At 42.8% G+C, this 21,998-nt stretch overlaps 1 protein-coding gene across 1 annotated transcript in view; it reads left to right on the top strand.

The window, feature by feature from the left end:
• PAPPA (pappalysin 1) overlaps window positions 1-21,998 on the top strand; it is a 183,259-nt gene that overhangs the window by 40,707 nt on the left and 120,554 nt on the right. Inside the window, exons 3-5 of the mRNA XM_074846175.1 lie at window positions 11,989-12,134; window positions 16,605-16,898; window positions 20,980-21,172. Of these exons, the coding sequence (XP_074702276.1) occupies window positions 11,989-12,134; window positions 16,605-16,898; window positions 20,980-21,172 (633 nt within the window). The remainder of the gene's footprint in view (window positions 1-11,988; window positions 12,135-16,604; window positions 16,899-20,979; window positions 21,173-21,998) is intronic.

Raw genomic sequence — 21,998 nt, forward strand, 5'->3', positions numbered from 1 at the left:
GGATCAGTATTGTACGTTTCATAAGCTGCCAGTCCAATTTTGTAGGGTCTTGGGAAATGTGTTCTCCAGGGAATGCTTACAATCAGCCTTATGTTTTGGACTGATAGTGCCTGTTTTCTGGTACACATGTTAGCAGATCCATATGTGAGGCAACCCAAATGTCCTTCCATCTGACTAATAACCTGGGTTTTAGATGCGTCTGCTACCCACTTTTTACTTAAGGGATAGAGGACCTTTTCTGCTTGATATATCCTTCCATTCAAGAAACATCCACTCTGAGAAGCACACATGTACAACGTTATTTGCTTTACCTTGTATCTGTGCAGAAGTTGCAGGTCCTGCGTGGGTTTAAAAACCAGAGAGTCTGAAAGTTCTTGAGTGTCTGGAAAAGGCACATTTACATCTTTCCTCTGGCTGCTTGCTTCTGCCTCAAGAGAGAAATGAGGGGCAAGGTTTTGGTGTTGGAGAGTTGATTGTGTTAGCAGTACCTGTTACACCCATTGCTGCCACATTTCGTCTCCCAACAGTAGTAGTCACTTGACAAAGTCATGATCTACTAGGTCCTGTCTCCTGCTCTTTCTTTTCCTTTCTTTCTGCCTTCCTAGTGAACAGGAATAGAAATAAAAAAAAAAAAAAAAAAAAATAGCACTGTCCACAATATATTCTTTCTGCAACTCTGAGCTATTTTCATTTCAGGTGTGTTGGTGTTTCTGCCAGATCACCTGGCAATTTACTGTGGATTCTGGAAACTTCAAAGCTAAATGTTCTTATGTGAAATTTCTGTTTCAGTGACTGACATTTTCTGTTTCCTTGTAATCTCTTCACTGCTGGGAAAGAACAAGAGTAACCAGCTTTCGCAGATCTCATAATATTTAGTGGTTCTTTGAATCAGACTATTCAATTATCTTTTTTTTTTGCCTTAAAAAGTACGTTCAGGACTTAACTGTTGAAGAAAAAGACTTACTGGTATGATCCATCAATAACCCTTGAGAAAAACAGAAAACAAGAAGAGCTAAATATTAGTCATTTGTTGTAACAGGCAGAAAAAAAATCTCATGAATTTTGAAAATGTGAGGCTTTTAGTGCCAGGGCCCAAGCTTTTCTTGGTTTCCCTGAATGGGAATCTCCATCACTGGATTGTGGTTTTTGTGATCTCACTTTGGTGTCTCCTACCCTTTGTTGCATAAGATGATATAAGAGGAAATCTCAACCAGTCTCATTTGATTCAGGTTTTCATTTCTTCCTCAGAAAAGAGGAAAATCGGAATTACCCTAATCATAAGGCATTGATGATTTGCCCACTGCAGCAGGACCAACTTTATGCACAATGCTGCCAGGAGGTTAAAAAATGAGATTTGGAAGTCCCTGAGTTGTAAAAACAAAAACAGAAGAGAAGCGGCATCTCCAAAGCAGAAGAGATGTTTTGCAAGATGCATATTTGGACTGGCTATTTTGGCCCATCAACTCCAGAAGTATCTGTAATAAACATGCTAGGTCCTTTGTGGTTATATGTGATTTTATTTTATTTTTTTTGCTGATGTCGGCCTGATTCCAAGTCGCTGTTCATTCCAATAGCAATGTATATCTCACTTTGTGGCATGGGGTTTATGTGCAGGGAGGATTAGTGTCAAGAAGTGAAATGAAAGGAGCAAAGAATTTGATGTTCTTTTTTTCATCCTGCATTTTTTTACTGTGTGTTAATTAAGGAAGATGCTAAAGGACCAGCCCCTTGAAGTCCCAGCTGCATACCACAGCAGGGACGGTGCCACGTGTCACCCTTCTCCAGGAGCTGAGTAGTTGTGCAACCTAACTGCAAGCACCCCAGGGCCACAGTGCTCCCTACCCTGACCTGTGTTCAGCTCCCTAAAAATCCCAAATATTCCCACCGGAGCCCACCCAGGGAGGGTCCTGACCCATCCTGCCTGCCTGCGGCTGCAGGGCAAGGGCAGATGGCACAGGTAGGTGGATCCCAGGACAGAGCAGTACCCACACAGTAGGGTAACGCCATGCTTTCCATGGACTCTGAAGGGGACACAGAGCATTCCCCAGTGCTCCAGCAGTGCCAAATCCGGGTCGCCCCAACCATGACTCCCAAGGGTCATGCCAGCCAGGCACTTGTTTGGGCAAATGTGACCTCAAGCCTGACCCCACAGCCAGTAGGATGGAGATGAGACAGACAGGCTGGAGTTGAATATTAGTAGTAGAAATAGTTAGATGACTTTAATAGAGAGAGTCGCTATGAGCTGCTTCTGTAATTAAAGAAAATTCTGTGTCAGAGCCTCAAGTTTCCTCTTGATCTCTAATTTCCAGTCTGGTTAAGAGAGGCTCTACCTAACTCTTGACCTGATTCAAGGGAGTGATGACAGGCTGCATTCCTGGTCTCTGGTGCTTTACATAAAAAAATCAGGTTTGTTCTGGTGACTGAAACCAAGATGTCCTTTACTTGAACTATTGTGCAGTGTGCTATGCACGTATCTGTTGGTTGTTCTTGGAAGCTTTGGGATGAGAGGTGATATGTAAATGCCAAATATTATTAGAACGGTGGCTGCTCACTCATTGAAAGCAGAGCCCTGGTTCCACAAGAAAATCTGTTTATGAAGTGAATGTGCTACATTGTCTTCAGATACAGTAAAGCCAAGGGATTTAGGAAGGACCAGCTTATTGTAGGGAGCTCTGACTTTCCATGTGCTGAGCAGCAGACCTTTAGGACTTTTTTGGAGATTGTAAAATATGAGTAAAAGATTATAAAATAAGAGTGAAGGCTTGTAAAATATGATTAGTGGCCACCAGCAGAAAACTTAAAGGATCAGTAGCACAAGCCACCGCTTATTTCAAAGAAAGATGATCCATATTATCACAGAACATAGGCTCAAGAGATCGAGTTTCTAATCCTAGCTGTCACACTGAATGATTTTGTTACTTTGAACAAATTATTCCATTTCTCTACCTCAGTTTTCCCATTCGGAAGACAAGGAAAATTATTCCATTTACCTATTTCATGGCTTCTTTAGTCATGGTAAAATTTCTTGAGGGGAGGCCCAGCGCAAGGGGTTTTGTCCCACTTTAGTAGCACTTAAGCCCTTGGACGGGGTTTGGAGCGGTGCAGAGGGCTTGTGTCAGGGCTTTGACCAGAGTGGAATTTCTCTCTTCATGTTTAGGAAGCATTTTGAGGCCCAGAGGGGAAGCACTGTGGAAGTGCCAAGCAGTATAATTGATGGTTAAAATAGCCTGAAATATATATATATACACACACACACCTTCCTTTACTGATTTTAATTCTTGAGTATACGTGAATGAGGTTTGCTGCAGCCAAAAGAGGTTTTCGGAAAAGCAGCAAAGAAAATCTGTTTTAACAGAACGGGTTCCTGAAAATATCCTTACGCCACTTCATTCTTTATCGTTTGACTTTTCTCCTTGTTACAATGGTTCAGCCTGTAGAGTCTGGAAAAACATCAGGGTAACCAGGGCAGAGGGAATATCAGATGGAGATGAGGGATGGATAAGAGACAAATTACAGTACATTTCTCATGGGTCATTTGGCTCTAGTCTTGAAAAGGAGAGAAAAAAATACCAAAGTAGTAAAAGAAAGAAAAAGAGACAATCAAAACAAATAAACCTGCCAGTGTTGCTGATTTCAAAGGTCTGTAAAATGTGCATATATGTTTCATAATGCTTTGCTGTTTTAAAGAGATGCGTCTTGAAATCTTCCATGCTTTAATCCTACTCACTGTCTCAGAAGTTAATTGTACAGTAAGATCACAATTCTCTTTGCCAAGGCTTTCCCTTTGTTTTCTTTTTTCTTCCTGCAAGTTGGCCAAGCATCATATCTTTTCCTAGTTCTGTGTAGTTGGTTAGCCTAATTATTTTTATGGTTGTGTGAGGAAAGTGGGCTTTTCAGTTCTTGCTGCACGAGTGAACTCAAACATTGCTCCGCTCTTGGACGTAGACCTTGCAAAGGAAGAAGGCTCAGTGATTACATATTTATGGTCTGTAGCACTGCAACTCTTTATAAACCTACATAAAGGTTATATAAAGGTGGGGTCTCTGGTATAAGAACTGGGTAGTAAAGCCTGGGAGGATAAAGAGAGAGAGGGAACAAATAATTTTGTGTACATTAACAGCCACCTCAAATTTTTGCCCAGAGCTCAGACAGAACATGTTTGACATTTGAAAATTTTTGCATCATCTTTTTCCCCATTCTTTTTCCCTGAGCCTCTACTCTTTCTTATCCTGGCCAGAACCAGCAGCAAAAGTGCCGGGAAAAAAAAAAAAAAAAAAAAAATCTGTTTTCACTGTATTTCTGAATCTCAGCCCAGGTTTGTGAAGGATTTGGCAAGGATTTACAAACCTTTAGAGAATCCGTGTGGAGATCTGAGGAAACCCGCCTCCCTCCTTAAAAAAGCAAGTTGCGTTGGCCAGAAATTGGGCAAAAATTGGTCATTTCAACTGAGGTTTCCTTTGAGATTTTGGATTTGAACCTGAAACTGCACTTTGAGAATCAAATTTTGCTCTGAGTAACTCTAGATTTACGCTGGAGCAAATACATCAGTCAGCGCTGATACATGTGTGCAGCCCAGTGAGAACAGAAGTTGGCTCAAAGTGGAAGCTCACATGAACCAAAGCAAAAGGACCCAGAGCTAGTTTTGGAGTAGCCCAGTCATCAGGTTTATTCCAACCTGTTGCTGTGGTTCAGCCCATTAAACAGATATTGCATTTACAGTACCCAGAAGCTATCTATAAGCAATTGCATGGAACAAAGCTGTAGCGTTTCTTCAGAGATCTTTCACGAGAAAGTCAGATAGGGCTGAGCAAGGGGGCACCATTAGGGTTCTATGGATGATAATATTGATTTTTAGAACTTAGTAGCCAATAATTTCCTTTATGTATGGGGCGGTTTTTTTCCTTGCAGTCCTATAGATTTATAGTGCAAAACGTTACACTAGGAATGTGCTTATTTCTAGGACTGTCCTGCTGGAAAGCCAGCATTTCAAAGCAAATTCTATGAGGCTGATGACTTGACAATTGTAAAAACTCCCTACTTTAGACCAAGGAGCTGCTCTCGGTCTCTGTTGCAGGATAAAGAAATCACAGACCCAAAGAATTCCCATATTTTGCACAGTAAAACTCTTTATTTTCTTCCTATATTTTTTAATAAATCTTTTTTCATAGAGTGACTAAAGCCTGACTCACTAGCTTCATGGTGGAATTAATTCAGTTTGAAAAAGAGGGCACCCTAGGATCAATGAACACCCAGACTTCTGTAGCCATGTGGGCTTTTATTTTGTAATATGTGTTGCTTAGGGTCGATCTTAACTGTAGGACCTGCCACTGATGTAAAAAAAAATCTCGTCCAGCCTTAAACGACTAACCTGAATGCATTAGCAGTGTCACAGGGCGTGATACAGAGTTCAGCACAGGCTACCAAACCTACCTAAGAAGCTGGGTTTATATTTGAACAATTATCCCAAGTGTCTTTTCTTGGATCCTTATCATTATTATTTTTTGCCAAAACATTCCTCCTTTCTTGCAACACAAGATCAAAACTGGGGGCTGTAGAGGACATTTTGCTGCAGTGGATAAACCAAAATTCTTTAAAAGCTGCCAAGCCTACATGTGCTGACAGTGCTTGCAATTTATGCTTGTGAACATGACCTAGTGACTGCCTGGTTTGGATGCGGTCAGAACTGCAGTTACACATTTGGATTTCAGTGTGAACACAGGCAGTGATCTGGATCTACATTGGGACCTGAAGCCTTTCACTTGTAATATTCTGGCTCCACTCTATTTCAGGCTCTGTCCCAATCACTGAAAGATTTATACCTTTATCAATAAATTATCATGACTTTTACTACACTTACACCAGTGTCTTAAATTAACACTAAACTAAATGTAGATGAGGCACGCTTCCTGCTTCACATGATTTATGACAATCCGTCTGAAATGAGGAGCAAAATTAAATTTGCCAGCAAAGGCAGATCTTTAACATCAGGTCAGACAAAAATTTTATTGCAAATCCACTGCTAAAGAGGGTTTGTAGTTTGTCTTTTTTTGTTCAGGTTTTTGACAGACCCGCAGCACTTTAGGCAAAAAAGAAGAAAAAATGTTAGAAATGTTTGTAGGTCTGAAATCTCTACTGTGTACTTTATGTCAGGTTGGAGGTGATAGACAGGACAAATGTAGCAGTTACATGGCACTGATAAGCTCTCAGCTTGAGGACTGTGTCCTCTTTTGATGACCTGCCTTTGAGAAAGATGTGGAGAGTGCAGATGAGAGCATCAGAAATGACCGGAGGTCTTAAAAAATATAACCAGTGGGGAGAGGCTGAAGAAATAAGGTGGTTTTAGCCTAAAAATGAGATGGTTTACAGGAGATATAATAAGCTTTCAAGTAAGTAATAGGTTTGGTAAAGCAGAAGGGAATCATCGCATCTTCCTGGCTGTGGGGAATGGCACAAATAGTCACGCACATCTGTTGCAGCAGAAAAGATTCAGGTAGACCTTCAGAAAAATTTCCTGACAGTAGAGGTATTGAAACATGTGCTGCAGGTTGCTGGGGGAGTGGCAGAGTCCTTCTCATGTGTAGTCTTAATTATGAGCTAGTTAAAAATTTGCTTGGTGTGACATATAGAGATGCCCCTGCTTTGGAGTGGAGGGCTAGCAGCAATGGTCTTTGGACACCCTTTCCAGACTTGTTTTTCTGTGACTCTATGATAGAAGGCAAAAGGCAGCTTGTGCACTGGCATCAACACTGTGTCTCCAAAAGGAGAGTTCCATGTCTCACCACCCAAGACTGAGAAATCACAGGGGGAAAAGCTAAATTACAATTGTGCGCATCTGCCAAATGGCCCCACTTCAAGGTCAGCTTTCAGTGCTGTTAAAGTCACAGCTCTTGCCATTATCTTCAGGAAGAACACCATTTATCTCAAAACTGTCCTTGCTGTTCACTGCAGATATTGAAAATCTCTAGATGGACACGGCACCCTAAAACTTTGGGCCCCCCATGTTGCTTGAACAAACAGGACAGACAGTTGGTGAGTGCCTGTCCACATACCAACTGCTGTGGTCTTTGCTGCTCTAATGAGTTAGTGTCAATCCTGGGGCCAAGATCAGAGCTGGAGGGACAAAGGGAACACACTGAGACATATCAGCCACTCCACATTGGGAACCACACCTGGATCTGTCACAGGCTGCTGGCGAGTGTTGCCAGGGCTGTCCAGAAAAGCTTTCTCTTTGTCTGCTAACTGTATACCATGGTTTAAGCTGGGCTGACAGCTCCTGTGAGAGCACAAACAAGGAGTCTTGGGAAGGAGAGTGATGTGCTGGGTCCTTATGATTCCAGCAGATTTACTCTGTCCTGCCATATGTTGAACCTGCCAGGTAAAGGGTAGGACATTGTCTGTCAAGAGATAAAACGGAGACTTTTTGAGGCTGATGTTCCCATTCAGAAGATGCTGGCATTTTTGGTTTGGTGGGGATTTGTTTTGTTTTGGTTTGTTTTTCTTTTTTTTTAATGATGAAATGCGGCACCTTTTATTCCTAACAAACTCATCAGGCAGTTGGAGACCATACTCCATAGTGAGCAGATAGCAAAGTTCTTGCTCTGTGTTTGGGTGGGGTCTTGCAAATAATCCCTTAAGTACCCTGTTTGTTTTCTTGCTGTAAAGGGACACTTGTCTTTGAAGGAAAAAAACAAAACAAAGTCAAATAGAGAATAACTCAGAGCAAACAGTAGGAAACATTTCCTAACAATAAGGGCTGGAAGGCTCTGTGTTCCTTGCAAAAACAACCACGAGTGCAAGAGGCTGCACCCCAGCCACATTAGGGAAACATGGGAAAGCCACTCTCTGACCTGGAGGAAAATGGGGAAGGAAGAGTTTCCAACCCACTTACAAAACTGCTGGACTCTAGTCACCAAGGCCAGATTTAATATAATTAGACCTGATACCAACCGAGTTTAAAAGCCATTGTCAAATGTGTTTGTAGCTAAGTGGCAGAGATTTGTGGCTGGATTTGGCTTGGGAGCTGAGGGCCAGCAGAAGGGAGCTCCTCACAGTGGCCCCTGCGGGCAGGTGGGGGGGCTTCACCTCGCCGCCCAGGGACGAGTCCTGCTGCCGTGAAGCCACAGCCCATATGGACAGGAAATGGGCTTGACAGATGAGACAGGCCCGGGGATAATGGCTCGTGTGACTGATGGGCCAGGCTGTGTGGTGGGTAGGGCAGTTGCGAGACACTGCTGGATGAGCTAAAGACTCCATTAGACTGAAACTGGAGCACTGCACGGGATACACATTACTGCTCCAGGTCTGGGGCGAGCTGCTGTACAGTACAGTTTCAGTGGGCTGTTTACACTGCAGTGGAGGAAAAAAGCAAACTGAAGCAGTGCGCTGGACAAATAAGTCGATGAAATGATCTGGGTGGGAATGTGCACATTGCCTGATATGATTTGGTGTCCCAAATGGCCTTAAACAGCCCGTAGAATTTCTATGTCTAAACCAGATTCCAGCAAAGGAGACCTTTTATGATGCACTAATAGGCTCATTAGGCTTTCTTGAGCAAGGCACACTCACAGCATCGTATGTTTTTTCCATTACAGGAATTACACGTGTTTTGTTGTGCTTTGGATTTTGTTTTGTTTTCCACATAGACTTGCCCTGACAGTTCCCCCATTCAGGTTTATATTGGAGGTACCATCTCGAGCCAATGAATTTTATGAAATATGTTGCTGGCACTCACGGAGAGATGCATAAAGGAAATATTCTAATGACAGTTGGAAAGGCTTTGATCCCTTTCCAAGACTGCACTCATGTCTTTGAAATGTGAGTTTGGCAGTGCTGGAAAGGCTGGGCTCTTTGGCTCTCTTTGGCACGAACCCATGTGACAGACATTATGTCCTCTATCAGGGGACCCACATAACCTTGAGAAGTGTAAGCAATGCTCGCAGATTGCATTGGGTCAGATAGTCTGGGCTGATAACAAAGCAGCCGCGGCAGCAGGGGGGAGTCAGCCTAGTCCAACGCAATAACTGAAAACTGTTTTGACCTGGTAACTGTTGGGTCTGCTGCCTGCGGCTACGTAGTTGGACATGAACTGCAAAAGTAGTTAATTTATGCCTCCTTGAGTGTAGGAATGTGGTGATGATGGATAGGGATGGGAGGTTATTAGAAACATGGGGAGGAAGGAGAGGATGGAATTCCAGCTTGTGTTTTTATCTCTTACACACACACGCACACACGCTGGATCCTTTGCATGCATACTCTTGGCTATCTTGCATGTGTGCACAATCCAAGCCCTTGCTTGCACACTCACGCCTGCCTTCATGCACGCACATGCAGGCACATGTTCACACGCTTACAAGGGATTTGCCTGAGCTAAATGCTTGAGCATGTTTATGTGTTGGGGGTTGCTGACTGCTTTTACAAAGGGGTTTGCATTTGCTTCCTCCCAAGCATGATCTGTTTACACCTACTCCTGTGCCGACTCTTTGCTAAAAATCCTCTTAGCACTCTGTTCTTACACTGTTTGAATATATTCTGCTCATTCACAGACTTTTGTTGGCTAGCAGAGAAGCAGTGGTCAGAGAAATACTATAAAACCAAGTTCAATTGACTTAGTACAGTGGATTTACGTAAGACATGAGTTCAGTCTCGGTGATGCACTGACATCACTGGCCAATTAGTTAAATGCTGTCTGCTCTGGATGCTGTCTGCCGTAATAATCCATGTACAGAACAGCCCTAGACGCTGAAGCACATAGCCTGTGTGCAAGTGAGAGCACGATTGTGGCCATGCACTGAGGATATAAGTGGGGATTGGATTGTGTAAACAATAAGTAAAGAGTCAGCTGAGAATAAAGAAATATTAGTTTAGATTATTTGAAACCATAAGAGAAGAGCGAGGTTAAAAATGGTAATCTCAGGAGGGGAGTTTGATTATAGTTACTCCTACAGGGATTTGCATAGGCCGTAAAGCATCTGCATCCAGAGTCAACAACCGCAGTCTCAATACAGACAGTGGGCCTTTCCTTCCCACTGTGATACAAAACACACAAACGTTTTTCTACTTAGAGGTACGCAGTGCTTCTGTTTCTGTCCTTTTCTCTCTTGCATGAAGTATCACATCACTCCCACGTTCTCTCTTACGCTTTTGCTCACTGTCTTTTACTGATGCTGCCATACGTGCAGACCTACACATCGTCCCCTTCACATGCACACGCCCTCCATCACATATTCCCCCAGTGTGCTTACACTTTCATTTGGAAATGCACATTAGCTCTTATATGTAATTTCAAACGATTGCTTGTGGACATGTATGAGCCCATGTTTGGAAAAGATGTTTTCAAAGGCACAAAGAAGATCCTGGAAATAGATTACGCACAGCCTCAGAACATTGTGCAGATACACGCACATCAAGCTTGAGGAGCTAAGGGGAAGATCTGTGTATTTTCCGTAGACGTGTTGGGAACAGGGGAGAGATGAGAAATGTGTATAGGGTCACAGTGCTGACCTGTCCTTCAGGATGTCATCCACATTTGATCGGAAGATAAACACTGTATGGAATGGAAACATACCCTTCCACTGGTGTCCCCAAAGAGCACGTCTTCCTCCATGAGTCAGCGAGGGCCTGGGGACACCCAGCCATGAACTATTTTGGAGGGAATGACTTCAGCAAGTGGCAGGGGAAGCTATTGTGGAAATATGAATGTGTTTTCCATTGGGGAGTCCTCCAGGGAAGGACAGAAAGATCTTGGTGCTGAGCCAACTCCCCTATTTTTTCTTCACCCTTCTGGGAACGAAAGCCTTGCAAAGTATGCAAGGAACCCTTACTTACTGAATGTGAGTGAGTTTGGTTTGTGAGAGCTCCATGAGCCCTATACACACATGGAAAGGGAGACTTTAGGAAGCAGGAATCAACCTTCTCGAGACCATCGTGGTGTCCTTGCCTTACAGTCTAGTCAACCGTACTTGACTCCGTGGGATCTATATCTCTGTTGTTTTCACCTGTCAAGTGAAGATAGTACAACTTATCCATGTTTTACATCTTGTGTTAGCACAACACTTCATACCAAAAGACAGCGTGAGCTAGAAACAGGGAACCAATGGGTTTACTCTCGTACTTCACTTTCTCCAACTTTACTCTGAGTTAGAGCATCATGGTGCCACTGAAAGCAGTGTGGCACCATGGTACATACTTTGCCAAGTAGCTCTGGTATTCCAGTATCGACAAAGTCGACTCCTTTAAAGGAGTGCAAAAAGCACTCCCAACAACCATCAGGCTTAAGGGATTGGCTTTGCTTGTCTGCAAGCAGATTGCTCTGTAACTAACCTCCAGAGATCCCAAAAGCTAAAAGAAACACTGCTCACCTGGTGAGGGGACACCTAGGGAGCCTTAGGAATTTATGTCGTGGTATAGTACCACTCCTGCGGGGATCTCGTGCAAGGAGACCTCTTGGCACAACTTTGCTTGCTGGAAATAGCAATTCCCAACCAAGCATCCTGTGTCAGGGTTAGACCGTGTGCACCTCAGCACAAGTGACTGCCACTGGTGCTAAAGGAGTAACTTCCTGAGCTGGTGTTAGTTGTTGTGCCAGCCTGAAGATGTGAAACTTGTTATTGTGGCGGAAAATTAGAGGTAACAATAATAAACAGCTTAGAGGAAATGTGCAAGGTAACTGCTGATATAAAAAGATTTACTGGCCATAATACATGGTTAATTACATTCATAATAAATAGATTCCTATACTTATCTTAGGAATGTAGACAGCTTTATGTATTTACCTTGGATTTTGTGGCCTTAGTTAATCAATGGCCTGAAGTCCTTAGATGAGATTCACTATATGAATGTAATTGAAGTTTGGGAGTGGGTTATTAAAATATTTCAGGTGACTGATACGCAGGATATTGTAAGATCTTTGCCTGGATTGCAGCACTTCTTCAATACTTTGTTGCTTTTTGTGTCACCTTTAGAAAAAAAAAAGCTTTTCTTCTTCTACAGAGCATACTTAGATGTCAATGAACTAAAGAACATACTCAAACTGGATGGATCCACACACCTCAACATCTTCTTTGCCAATTCCTCCGAGGAAGAGCTGGCTGGAGTGGCAACTTGGCCCTGGGACAAGGAAGCCTTGATGCATCTAGGTGAGTGATAAAGATGTTTCTTCTTTGTAAAGCATTCTTTTGAGGCACTAAGAAGGAAAGACAAATATGCGTTAAGCTCTGTTCTGATTTCTTATCATTCCTCTAATATATAGTCAGGGGAAAAAAAGTATTTCACGATTCCCAGATACTGGCTCACAACCAGGAAAATATTAGGTTATAAACCCAAAGCATATTATGGTATTTGTAAATGATGTCAAGCTGAAAGTATTTCACCTTTTAAGTGAAGCTACTTTACGGGGCATTCACTCCATGGGAGCACTTTGTGAAGAAGATTGGGGGGGATAGGTGCAGGGATGCTAGACAGAAGTGAATTTTTAACCTTAGCCTGTTACATTCTGGTCATTATTTAGTACGTGTTCAGTTAATTTTCCTCACAGACTATACTTAAAATTTGTTGCTGTTTTTCTCTACCAATGTGCAAAAGAGCAAACTGCTGAGAGATTGTATTTCTAATGTTCATTTGAGTGGAACTGGAAAGAGTTCATTACCCTGCAGACTGCCCTGCATGTTTCATAACTAGGTTGCTGAGTACGGCTGCTGGAGCCCAGGGATCCAGACAAAGCTGTGCAACCTCCCAAATGACTCATTGCCCTGACACCTGCGGTGCCACTGGACCTGTGTTCCTTGCAAAATGTCAGATGAACCTCAAAAGGTTCAGAAGGCCCTGACTGAATCTGTATGTACTTCTCTTAACTGCACAAACCTCCCTCAAGCTGCAAACCTGATCTGGTCATCTTATAAGAGCAGGGATTCCCACAACTTTTCCAGATATTTCTCCAGCTTGTCCAAACCTTTCTAGGCTGCAAGTGAAGTCTAGTTTCAGCCAAGTTCAGTCTTTGTGAAAGGCTGTTTCAGCCAGTTTTTCTATTACTCAACCCCACTTTGAGCAAAACAAAAAAGACAAATGTAAACCTAGATGAGGAGAGCAAAATATGGTGTTTATTATTCTAAAGCATACTATGAGAGCTGAACTACAACTCGAGCCATCAGTGAAGAAGGCTTTTCCATGTTCAAAAATACATTACCCCAAGACCTAGGTGTTAACATCTCTTTATAGTCATCTGTCTCCACAGCTGAGAGAGGCTCCATGGTCAGACCAAGCAGTTGAAGCTGGCTGCCCTACTTCAGTTAGTAAACACTTTATTATGACATCCAGCTCTGCAGCTGCTCTGGAAGAAGTGTGAGCAAACTTCCCTTCCCAAGGAGTGGCACTGACACACATCCAGTCTCCTGCTGAGAAGCCACTTCCACTCTGACTTGCCTCCAGCCCCATCTCCATGGGCTCCTGCTGGGAGCACCCAAACCAGAAGATGCTGTAAATGCCTGCCAGTGAACATTCCCCATGGCAACGTCTTCTGGCAAAACCAAAGCTAGATATTAACCCCAGCTTCGACCAGCACCCACGCTTTGTAGTATCACAGCCCCCTGCTCTGGCACTAACCCCACAGTAACTCTGTTTGCTTCTGCTTGAGCAACAGTATGGGTTGCTGGTGGGAAGCATTAGCCCTAGTGCCACTGCTGGAGTGAAATAAGGCTGCAATATAGCCGATCGTCCCCTAAATGAATATTTTCACAGCTTCCCTTGGTGTTGTCATGGGAGGGAGCAGAGAACAAGGGGAGAGCTCCAGAGTGCCAAGAAGAACCTTCTGCAAGAGGGTTGGGGCTTGCCCAAAGCCCTGATGAGCTCTTCTGTCACTTCGTTAAGCTAATTGTCAACATCATGCCTGAGCAAAACAATTTAAATTCAGCTCCTACAGTGTATTGACAGAATTCATTGACCAAAGAAAGATCTCACAAGAAAAAAAGACATTAGCCAACAGTTTAAAGTTGACTTGCAGTGGGAAAAAAGTAAAAATAAATAAATAATGGTCATAATTTCCTGTCATAATAGCCCTCCCAGACCTGTGCTTGGTCTGTAAGAATTCATCTTTAATCTTTTTTACTCTCTTCTATAAATCCAATATGTACTTAATAAAAAATATGAAATATGTCCTGTGGTGCAGATCTAAAGGCTGGGATAGAGATTGTCTGGGTGAGGGAGTTTATCTTTTCTGTAAAACTGCAATTGATTTAGATTCTTGACAGCTGTGAAAAATATAAATTTTCAACAAAGGCAAAAATAAAATCTCCCTCTCCAGCTGCCTCGGGGCTGTCCAATGCCAGAACCATTTACCCAGCCTTTATTTTGAAGGCATGTCCTGCTGAGGAATTTCACCAATATTCCTGCCATTGGAAAACAAACACTGAAATTATCTTTGGGAAAGAGACCCCCACAAAATATACCAGGGTGCTCTCTGGGTGTAAATGGCTCCACCTGGGTAGAGATCAGTCACCAGAGGAATCAGAGCATGTATCGTATGAAGGGGTAGAGAGGGATCCAAGGAACATGGGGATTACAGTGGTTGCATACTGGTAGGTCTGTACACAGTTACTTGGGAATGCTGGGAACTGATGTAAGGAACAGTTCAGTGCTGTGAAAAGAATGTGCAGATGCTACATGTGGCATAATAGTCATGATGTTGCAGTGTGATTGATTTTATTCACTCTTTTGTGTCTGTACTTAAAATTTCAGTTAATTTTTTTGGATACTATATATGTATTTGTACATGTGACTCCTCTCTACTGTGTGCATGTAGTCTCACATGAGCATGCACAAAGGAAAAGTCTTTTCTCTCTTGCTATTTGTGCACGTGTCCTCACAAGACATCCAGAGTGGTCCTTCCTCTCTCTTCAGCATTGATAAAATTTCAGCTGGAATACTGTATTGTGTTTGGATACTGTACTTGGAGGAAAATGTGAGACAACTGGGAAAATCAAAGGAGAACAATAGTCAGGGAGGTCTAGAAAAAGGTTTGAGCTGCAAGGAAAGGTTGAATGGATTACAGTTATTCAGACTGAAGGAAAAGAGCCTAAAGTGGGGATGATGACAATCTCATAAAAGCTGATGAAAGGGGAGGAGAATCTTCTGTTCTTCGTATCCGTGTGAGGCAGGACTTGAAGTCATGAACTTAAACTGCCAAAAAATCAATTCAGGTTAGATATGAGTTAAATCCTTGCAGCCATAGGGATATTGAGGGCTGACACTGATTGCTGGGGCAGTCATGTCATCAGGGGTTGTAAAGAGACGTTAGGCCAATATGTGTGAGGGATGGTGTAGACCTAACTGGTCCTGCATTGTTTGAGAGTAGAATTTAGATGACTTCTTAAGATCTTCTCGGTCTTACTTTTCTCTAATTCCATGGTTATTGCAAGCAAGTCTCCAGGCAGATGAGAAGGAAGAGTCTATGGTGCATCAGAACCTGGTGATCTCATCTTCCCTGTGCTACAGTCACTGATAAAGTTCCTCCTGCCAAAACCTCTTCTCTCCTCATTGTCACTAAATTATTAGTGTACCACGTCCAAGATTTATTTTCCCACTGTAACTTTTACAAAGCAGTCTCCTGTTCTCACGGTAGGCAGTATACACAAATGGTTTTAAACAAAAGGTTTGGAAAAGTTGAGGTCAACAAGCTCAATAAAGAAAATACGAAGCATATCATAAATCCAAAGGTACATCTAACTGAGCTAAAAATATAATTCTTATGATTAATTCAATATACTGTAAAGCCTCACTAATTTACCATTTGCTTATCTACACATCCCATAATTTATACAACAAAAAAATCACTGTTGGTTTTCTTTGCGCACATTTAACAACCATGCAGTTCTTTTAGAATTATCACATTCCAGGATTTCATATTTTTTGACACATTAGACTTATGCATATTCATTAGTGGACTGTGCAGTTCAGATCAAACTAGGCTTGTCTGAGTTTCTGAACAGAGTGTGTTTCTGACAGTTACTTCAAAGCTGTCTGTATGATCAGAGCACACCCTGCAAAAACTGTTCCAGCCTTGGGTGTATTCTGTTTTCTTTGTCCAGCTATTAGTTTGCAAATATTGGTGCAACCTACTGTGATTTTTAGGGCATTTCAGAACTTAACAGGCTTCTATTATATCTTTACCCTGTGGAATAATATACAGAGAATTCTCCAGTTATGTTTAGTTTGACTCCTGATATCAAATACATTGCTTACACTTATCTGGGCAGAGTCATTCTCTTTAAGCCCATTCAATTATTTGAAATTGCATAGTATGAAGTAATTGCATGTAGGCTTTTTCTCTAAGTTCACAAACAAACCAAACTGAGCATATTCAGTTGAAAGACCGATTGACACTGTGTTTTTGGATTATTGTGGCTTTGCCCCATGATTCCTCATCCTTAGACCCTCAGAGGGGTGAGATTAAACCTTGCTGTGCAGTTTCTCTGAGCTAGGCAATGTGCCTGACTGTGCCAAAAGCAGTCGATGCCATAGAGGATCTGCCCCTAGGATTGTCTTCTTTTCCCTTTCTCTTGCTGTTCTGAGGAAAACAAGGCAAATGTAGAAGCTATTCTCTTTTCCCCTTGCAGGTGGCATTGTGCTGAATCCCTCCTTCTATGGCATCCCTGGCCACACACACACAATGATCCATGAAATTGGGCACAGCCTGGGGCTCTATCACGTCTTCCGGGGAATCTCAGAGATCCTCTCCTGCAGCGATCCATGCATGGAAACTGAGCCCTCCTTCGAGACTGGAGACCTCTGCAGTGACACCAACCCTGCTCCTAAGCACAAGCTCTGTGGGGATCCTGGACCTGGCAATGACACGTGTGGTTTTCACAGTTTCCAAAACACACCGTTCAGTAACTTCATGAGCTATGCAGGTACTTGGGTTTCCTCGGTTTGCTGGTGGTGTCTGTGGTTGGGCAAGAACAAAGAATAGCAGTATTACCTCTGATTTTTACAGTCCATTTCATGCGAGGCTTCATGCTGACATGTGTGTCCATTGATCTAGGACCAGACTGGAGGAGGGATCAAATCTGATGGCCTCAGGAATCCCTTCCAGTTCTCCTGTTCTTTTTTCCCAGTTTTCCCCAACTTTACACAGTTGCATGTGAAGACCAGGCAGAAGGTTTGGGGGAGGGAAGAAATGAGATCAGCATTAAGAAAACAGCTTCTAAAGGCTCTACAGCAAATTTGACACCCTATTTCCTTGGGATCTGGATGCCTGATCTATGAGGTCTTCTTTGAAAAACCCAAATTCAGAGATTGTTTACCCTCTCCCAAAGAGATATTGAATGTCAGATGGATATTGATACCACCAAGTCTGTAAGATAAACCTGTGATAGGTAGACATCTACTGAGACACTGCTCATGCCTCTGGGTGTCCGTTCAAATACCATATTTATTGTTTGATTTGGAGTCACTGTGGTTCAGCTGGAATCACTCACATCTGAGTTTCGCCTCAGCCATCTGAGTTTCTGAGTGTGAATCCTGGGATAGTACCTGGATCAGGATTGCTTTTCTGGTCAAAGACTACCAGTGTGCTGAGCTGGTTTGTGCTGGGAGTGCAACTGGAAAGGCTCCATATCAGTGTGGTAAAACCACCCCTCCAAGAGGAATATGCTGCTTAAGCAAAAGCCTGATTCTGTAGTTATAATTCTGCAGGCTTCTGTAGGCACAGCTCTGTTGCTCAGGGTGCTGGTTCGTGGCACTCCTACCAACAGAGTGTAACACAAAGAGCTCCTGAGCTCCTGGGACCCTTGCCCATCGGACAAGGGTGGGCTGGGGTCCTTGCTGCACTCCTGGAAGTTCAAGGGGAGTTGAAGAATCTTTTGTTATTTCCCAGAAAGAGCAGGGGATACCTTGGCTCATATTACCCCTTATTTTGGGTCACAGGGTCTCGCCGTGGTGAAGGTCTGTGACATTGAGCTGACAGAATCAACAACATTTTAAAGGTGACCAATATACGTATAGCCACTGAAGGGCACCTTTATACTCCAGGCAAAAACACAGATTGCCCACTCAGAAGGTCATAGGAGTGCTTATTCTGTAATAAAACTGTAGAGAAACAAAGTGTTTAATGTCATCTGGGGCACAGATTGAAATGATTTATAACAGAAATGCTTTTATGCCCTTCATGGCACTAGCTAAAAGTGATGCTTAGTTTTCTCTTTATTTCTCTATTTGTTTAGAGGGTGTTTTCAGGGACAAGCATACACGCACTGAGGCAGCTCCTCAGCCTGTTGTGCACTTTTGTGCATGTGGTAGGGCAGAGAGTCTTACTGCCTGATGCAGCCTCCTGGTAACATCCCACAAATAAGTCAGTGCCACTTCAGATGACAATAGCCCTCCACCAAATCTGCTTGTGTGTGTGTGATGAGGGGTGGAGTGTGCTTGTTTCAAAACGCTGAGGTCTCCTCTTCCAAAGAGAACTTGCCTTGCCAATTCTCTCGAGAGCTGAGACAGAGAGGCAGACCACAGAGATACCTATCTGCTCTTGGGAGCTACATATGTGCTGGTGTTCTGAGCAGAAACCTTTTATTTTTTTTCCTGAAAAATCAAGTGAAGCGACATGATAGGTATCTCTAGAGCTCATGCATGAATCTGTTTGCTTTTCTGTTGTTGCCAGTGGAATAAAAATATATCAGGATATCAAATTGCTGTAGAAATACCTTTGAAACACCTAGGTTGAGGTCATGCAGCTCTAAACATTGCCTTTCTTTTCTTTCTGCTTTGCTGTTTGTATATAGCTTAATCATACTCTTTGTCTGTCTGTCTGTCTCTGTCTAACATCCATCTGTCCAGTTACCCCCAGCTCTGTAGCAAAGCACTGACTTAAAGGGTAACTTTTATTTTCCTGTGAAATCACAAGTTACGATGTCCAGAAGATCGAGAACTGTGAGAAATTGGACTTGTAAATTATTTTTACGAGTCCAAATAGCCATGGTGTTCCCAAATAAAAAGATAAGTTAATCTTTTAGATGACTCTGCAGGAATTCTGCCTCTGAATTCTGTTGGAATAATCATCCCAGCAAAGTCTCTTGAGTTTCTCTAATTATTACTTCATCTGAGGATCTTGCACCTTTCTTGAAATCGAGTGATCAAGTGAAATACCTTTCTCCCTCGCCTCTCCTCCCTTCCCCTCCCCCAGGACACAGCCTGTGCTGATGTTTACACAGATCGAGAATGCAGGTCATCTTTCTCCCATGCCATTGTCTCACTGCTTTGTCCTATATGTATTTTATTGTTCCTTTATGATGCCTATTAAGGGCCTTTGTCTTCTTCTGTGCTTCCATGAAGAATATTTATGACTTTTACAGCATGCTCAGGGATAGACCATCAATAATTATTGAGGAAATCCAGAGACGTCATATTAAAGCAGATTTTTGCATACCCACGGGGATTTGTAGATATTTTCAAGCTGGTGGAGTCTGTCTATCTGCTGTGCATGTTTGATGAGAGGAGGTTCACTACTCAGTGGAATTAGGAGAGACACAGGAGAACATGTCCTTACTGTGGTAAGACTGCATTTGGGGCTGTAGTTTGAGCAGGATCCCAACCGAAGCAGTCTCCTTTTGCTTGCATCTCAGGGAAGATGTGGTAAGGTTTTAAATTAGCCAGCAAATTCACACTTTTCTTTAGAACAAATTCATATTTTTTTGTTCCTCTTGAGTTCCACAGGGCATGGACTTGAAGACATCAGAGCATCTAGTAACACTATTACAATATTGAACCGCCAACTTACACGCACGCAAGCAACTCTCTGAACAACCTTTGGTGACCTGCATCTTCCCAGAAAAGTGTATTACTTGACCTGTGCAAAACTGTCATTGTTGTTTGTATCACAACAGCGTGCAGAGGTCCCATCTGGGACTGAGTTTTACTGGGCTACGAACTCTGCAGGCACATGTGAAGAAACACTCTGTTTTCAAGAGCTTTTCATCTGATGGGAAGAGTACCAGAAAAATGGTTAAAGTGCTAGCATCAAGTTCTCCAGCATAGCTTTTCTGGGTGACTTTGCACAACATATTTATTCCTTCTGTGATCTGCACAATAGAGAAATAGTCATTTTCTACTTCTCCGGGGCATTGAAGTTGTAAAGTTGTATGGTCTTCAGAAGGCACTAGACATGTTCTTGTTGCGAAATCATGTTTGGGGAAAACAGATGAAATGAGAAATGGATATTTATGGAAAATTCTCCAGCAAAATTATTTCTCCATTTTGAATGAAAAATAAATTTGAAATATCAAACATGTGTATGAAAAGTTCAGAAAGGGGTTAGAATCATGATGGTAATGGGAGATATTTTTAATAGAGATTAAGTTATTTTACTGCACCAAAAATGTACATTTTTAATCAATGTTTGTAATGATTTTTTTTTTAATTGATCTTTCAGAACATTTTTATTTGTTCATTAGAAAATTTAAGAACTTTTAAAAAATTATTTGTTTTTAAAATTCTGTGTTCTTTTAATCTAAGAAATCTGTCAAAGTCTCTTGCACACAGTTTGTGTGAATCTCAGTCAGTGCTTTATCCTAACAGTAGCTGTCCTTTGCCCTTTCATCCTCTCTCAGAGACAGTCTTTAGACATGAAATTCTTTTAATCCTGGAGGTCCACTGGTAGCCCCAGTTCTGACCAGAAGGTGCTGCACTGAGGCTTTCTCTTTCTCCACCTCCATGTGTCTGTGTCTCATCTAGGGATGACCTCTAGGTGCTTCATATGTATCCCAGACTAAAGGGAGGGAACGTTTATTGATTTATTTTTTCCTTTTTAACTTGTTTCCTTTCACCTGCCTCCACAAGTGATGGCTACACTAATTTGTTCACAGGCCATTAACTTTAGAGTGCTGCAAGAATCCATGCCGGCCTTTGCAAGAAGCTGCCGTTCACCGGGTTGCAATCCTCTCTCTTGCTCCCACCTTATCTCCTGTGTGGTTGATGTGGCTTCTGTTTTAATTTCAGATGATGACTGCACCGACTCCTTCACGCCCAACCAAGTGGCCAGGATGCACTGCTACTTGGACCTCGTCTATCAGAGCTGGCAGCCCGCGAAGAAACCGGCTCCTATTGCAATTTCCCCCCAGATTGTGGCTCGGTCCTCCACCTCTGTCACCCTGGAGTGGTTTCCACCCATTGATGGCCACTTCTTTGAAAGGTGATCACGCGCTGCTCTGTACTCTTGCACTGAATTAGATGGAAAGGGGAGAAACAGGGGAACAACCCGGTGCCCCACTCCAGGAGCGCAGCTTTATCATGTGCTGTGCTCAGTCTGGATTAAGGCTCTTTCCTAAATTGGTCATACTGAGGAGGTTATTGATCTGTTTTCTGCTCTTCCTTTCTCAGCCTGTAGCACTCAGTTGAGGGCCATTGATTTGACATGTAAAGGGCAAATCTTTTTCCATATGTTATGGGAGGAATTTTCAATCAACGATTCTGGCCCTGTGATTTCTGCTCACAAATACCTTTGGGCTTCAGCTCTGCCTGCACGTTCTTCCCTCCTCCTCTTGCATGTTTCCTATGCAAGGACAAAGTGAATCTTGTTTCTACTCCTGTGGCAACACAGAGTTCATGGATGGTGGAGTATCACAGGTCAAGGGGGTGGCAGGACCGGGGAGAGGGACAAGTGCTGCTGCCTTCCCTGAGCTGCAGGTCTGAGATGGGAATTGAAGAAAGCAGAGTCAAAGACCTAAAACCCTGAATATCGTGTGAGTGTCATCTTGCTGCACCCTGAGTAGAGCGTGTAGGTCAGCATATGTGTGTGTGTTTGTGTCTGATAGGCATGCAGCTATGTGGTACCAATAATGAAAATTTAAATGAACATAGGGCTCTGGACAAGAGTTGCACCACGTTGCAATTTGTAGCAGGAGCAACTCTACCCCCCGCTGACCCGAGCAACTGGGTAGTTCATGTAAATACTCTTACGCAGCACTTGGATGAGCCGCGGGAGCTATGGCAGTCCTAGCAGAGAACTTCCTAAACGA

Source organism: Strix aluco, chromosome 20, assembly GCF_031877795.1.
Source record: "Strix aluco isolate bStrAlu1 chromosome 20, bStrAlu1.hap1, whole genome shotgun sequence".
NCBI classification, from domain to species: domain Eukaryota; kingdom Metazoa; phylum Chordata; class Aves; order Strigiformes; family Strigidae; genus Strix; species Strix aluco.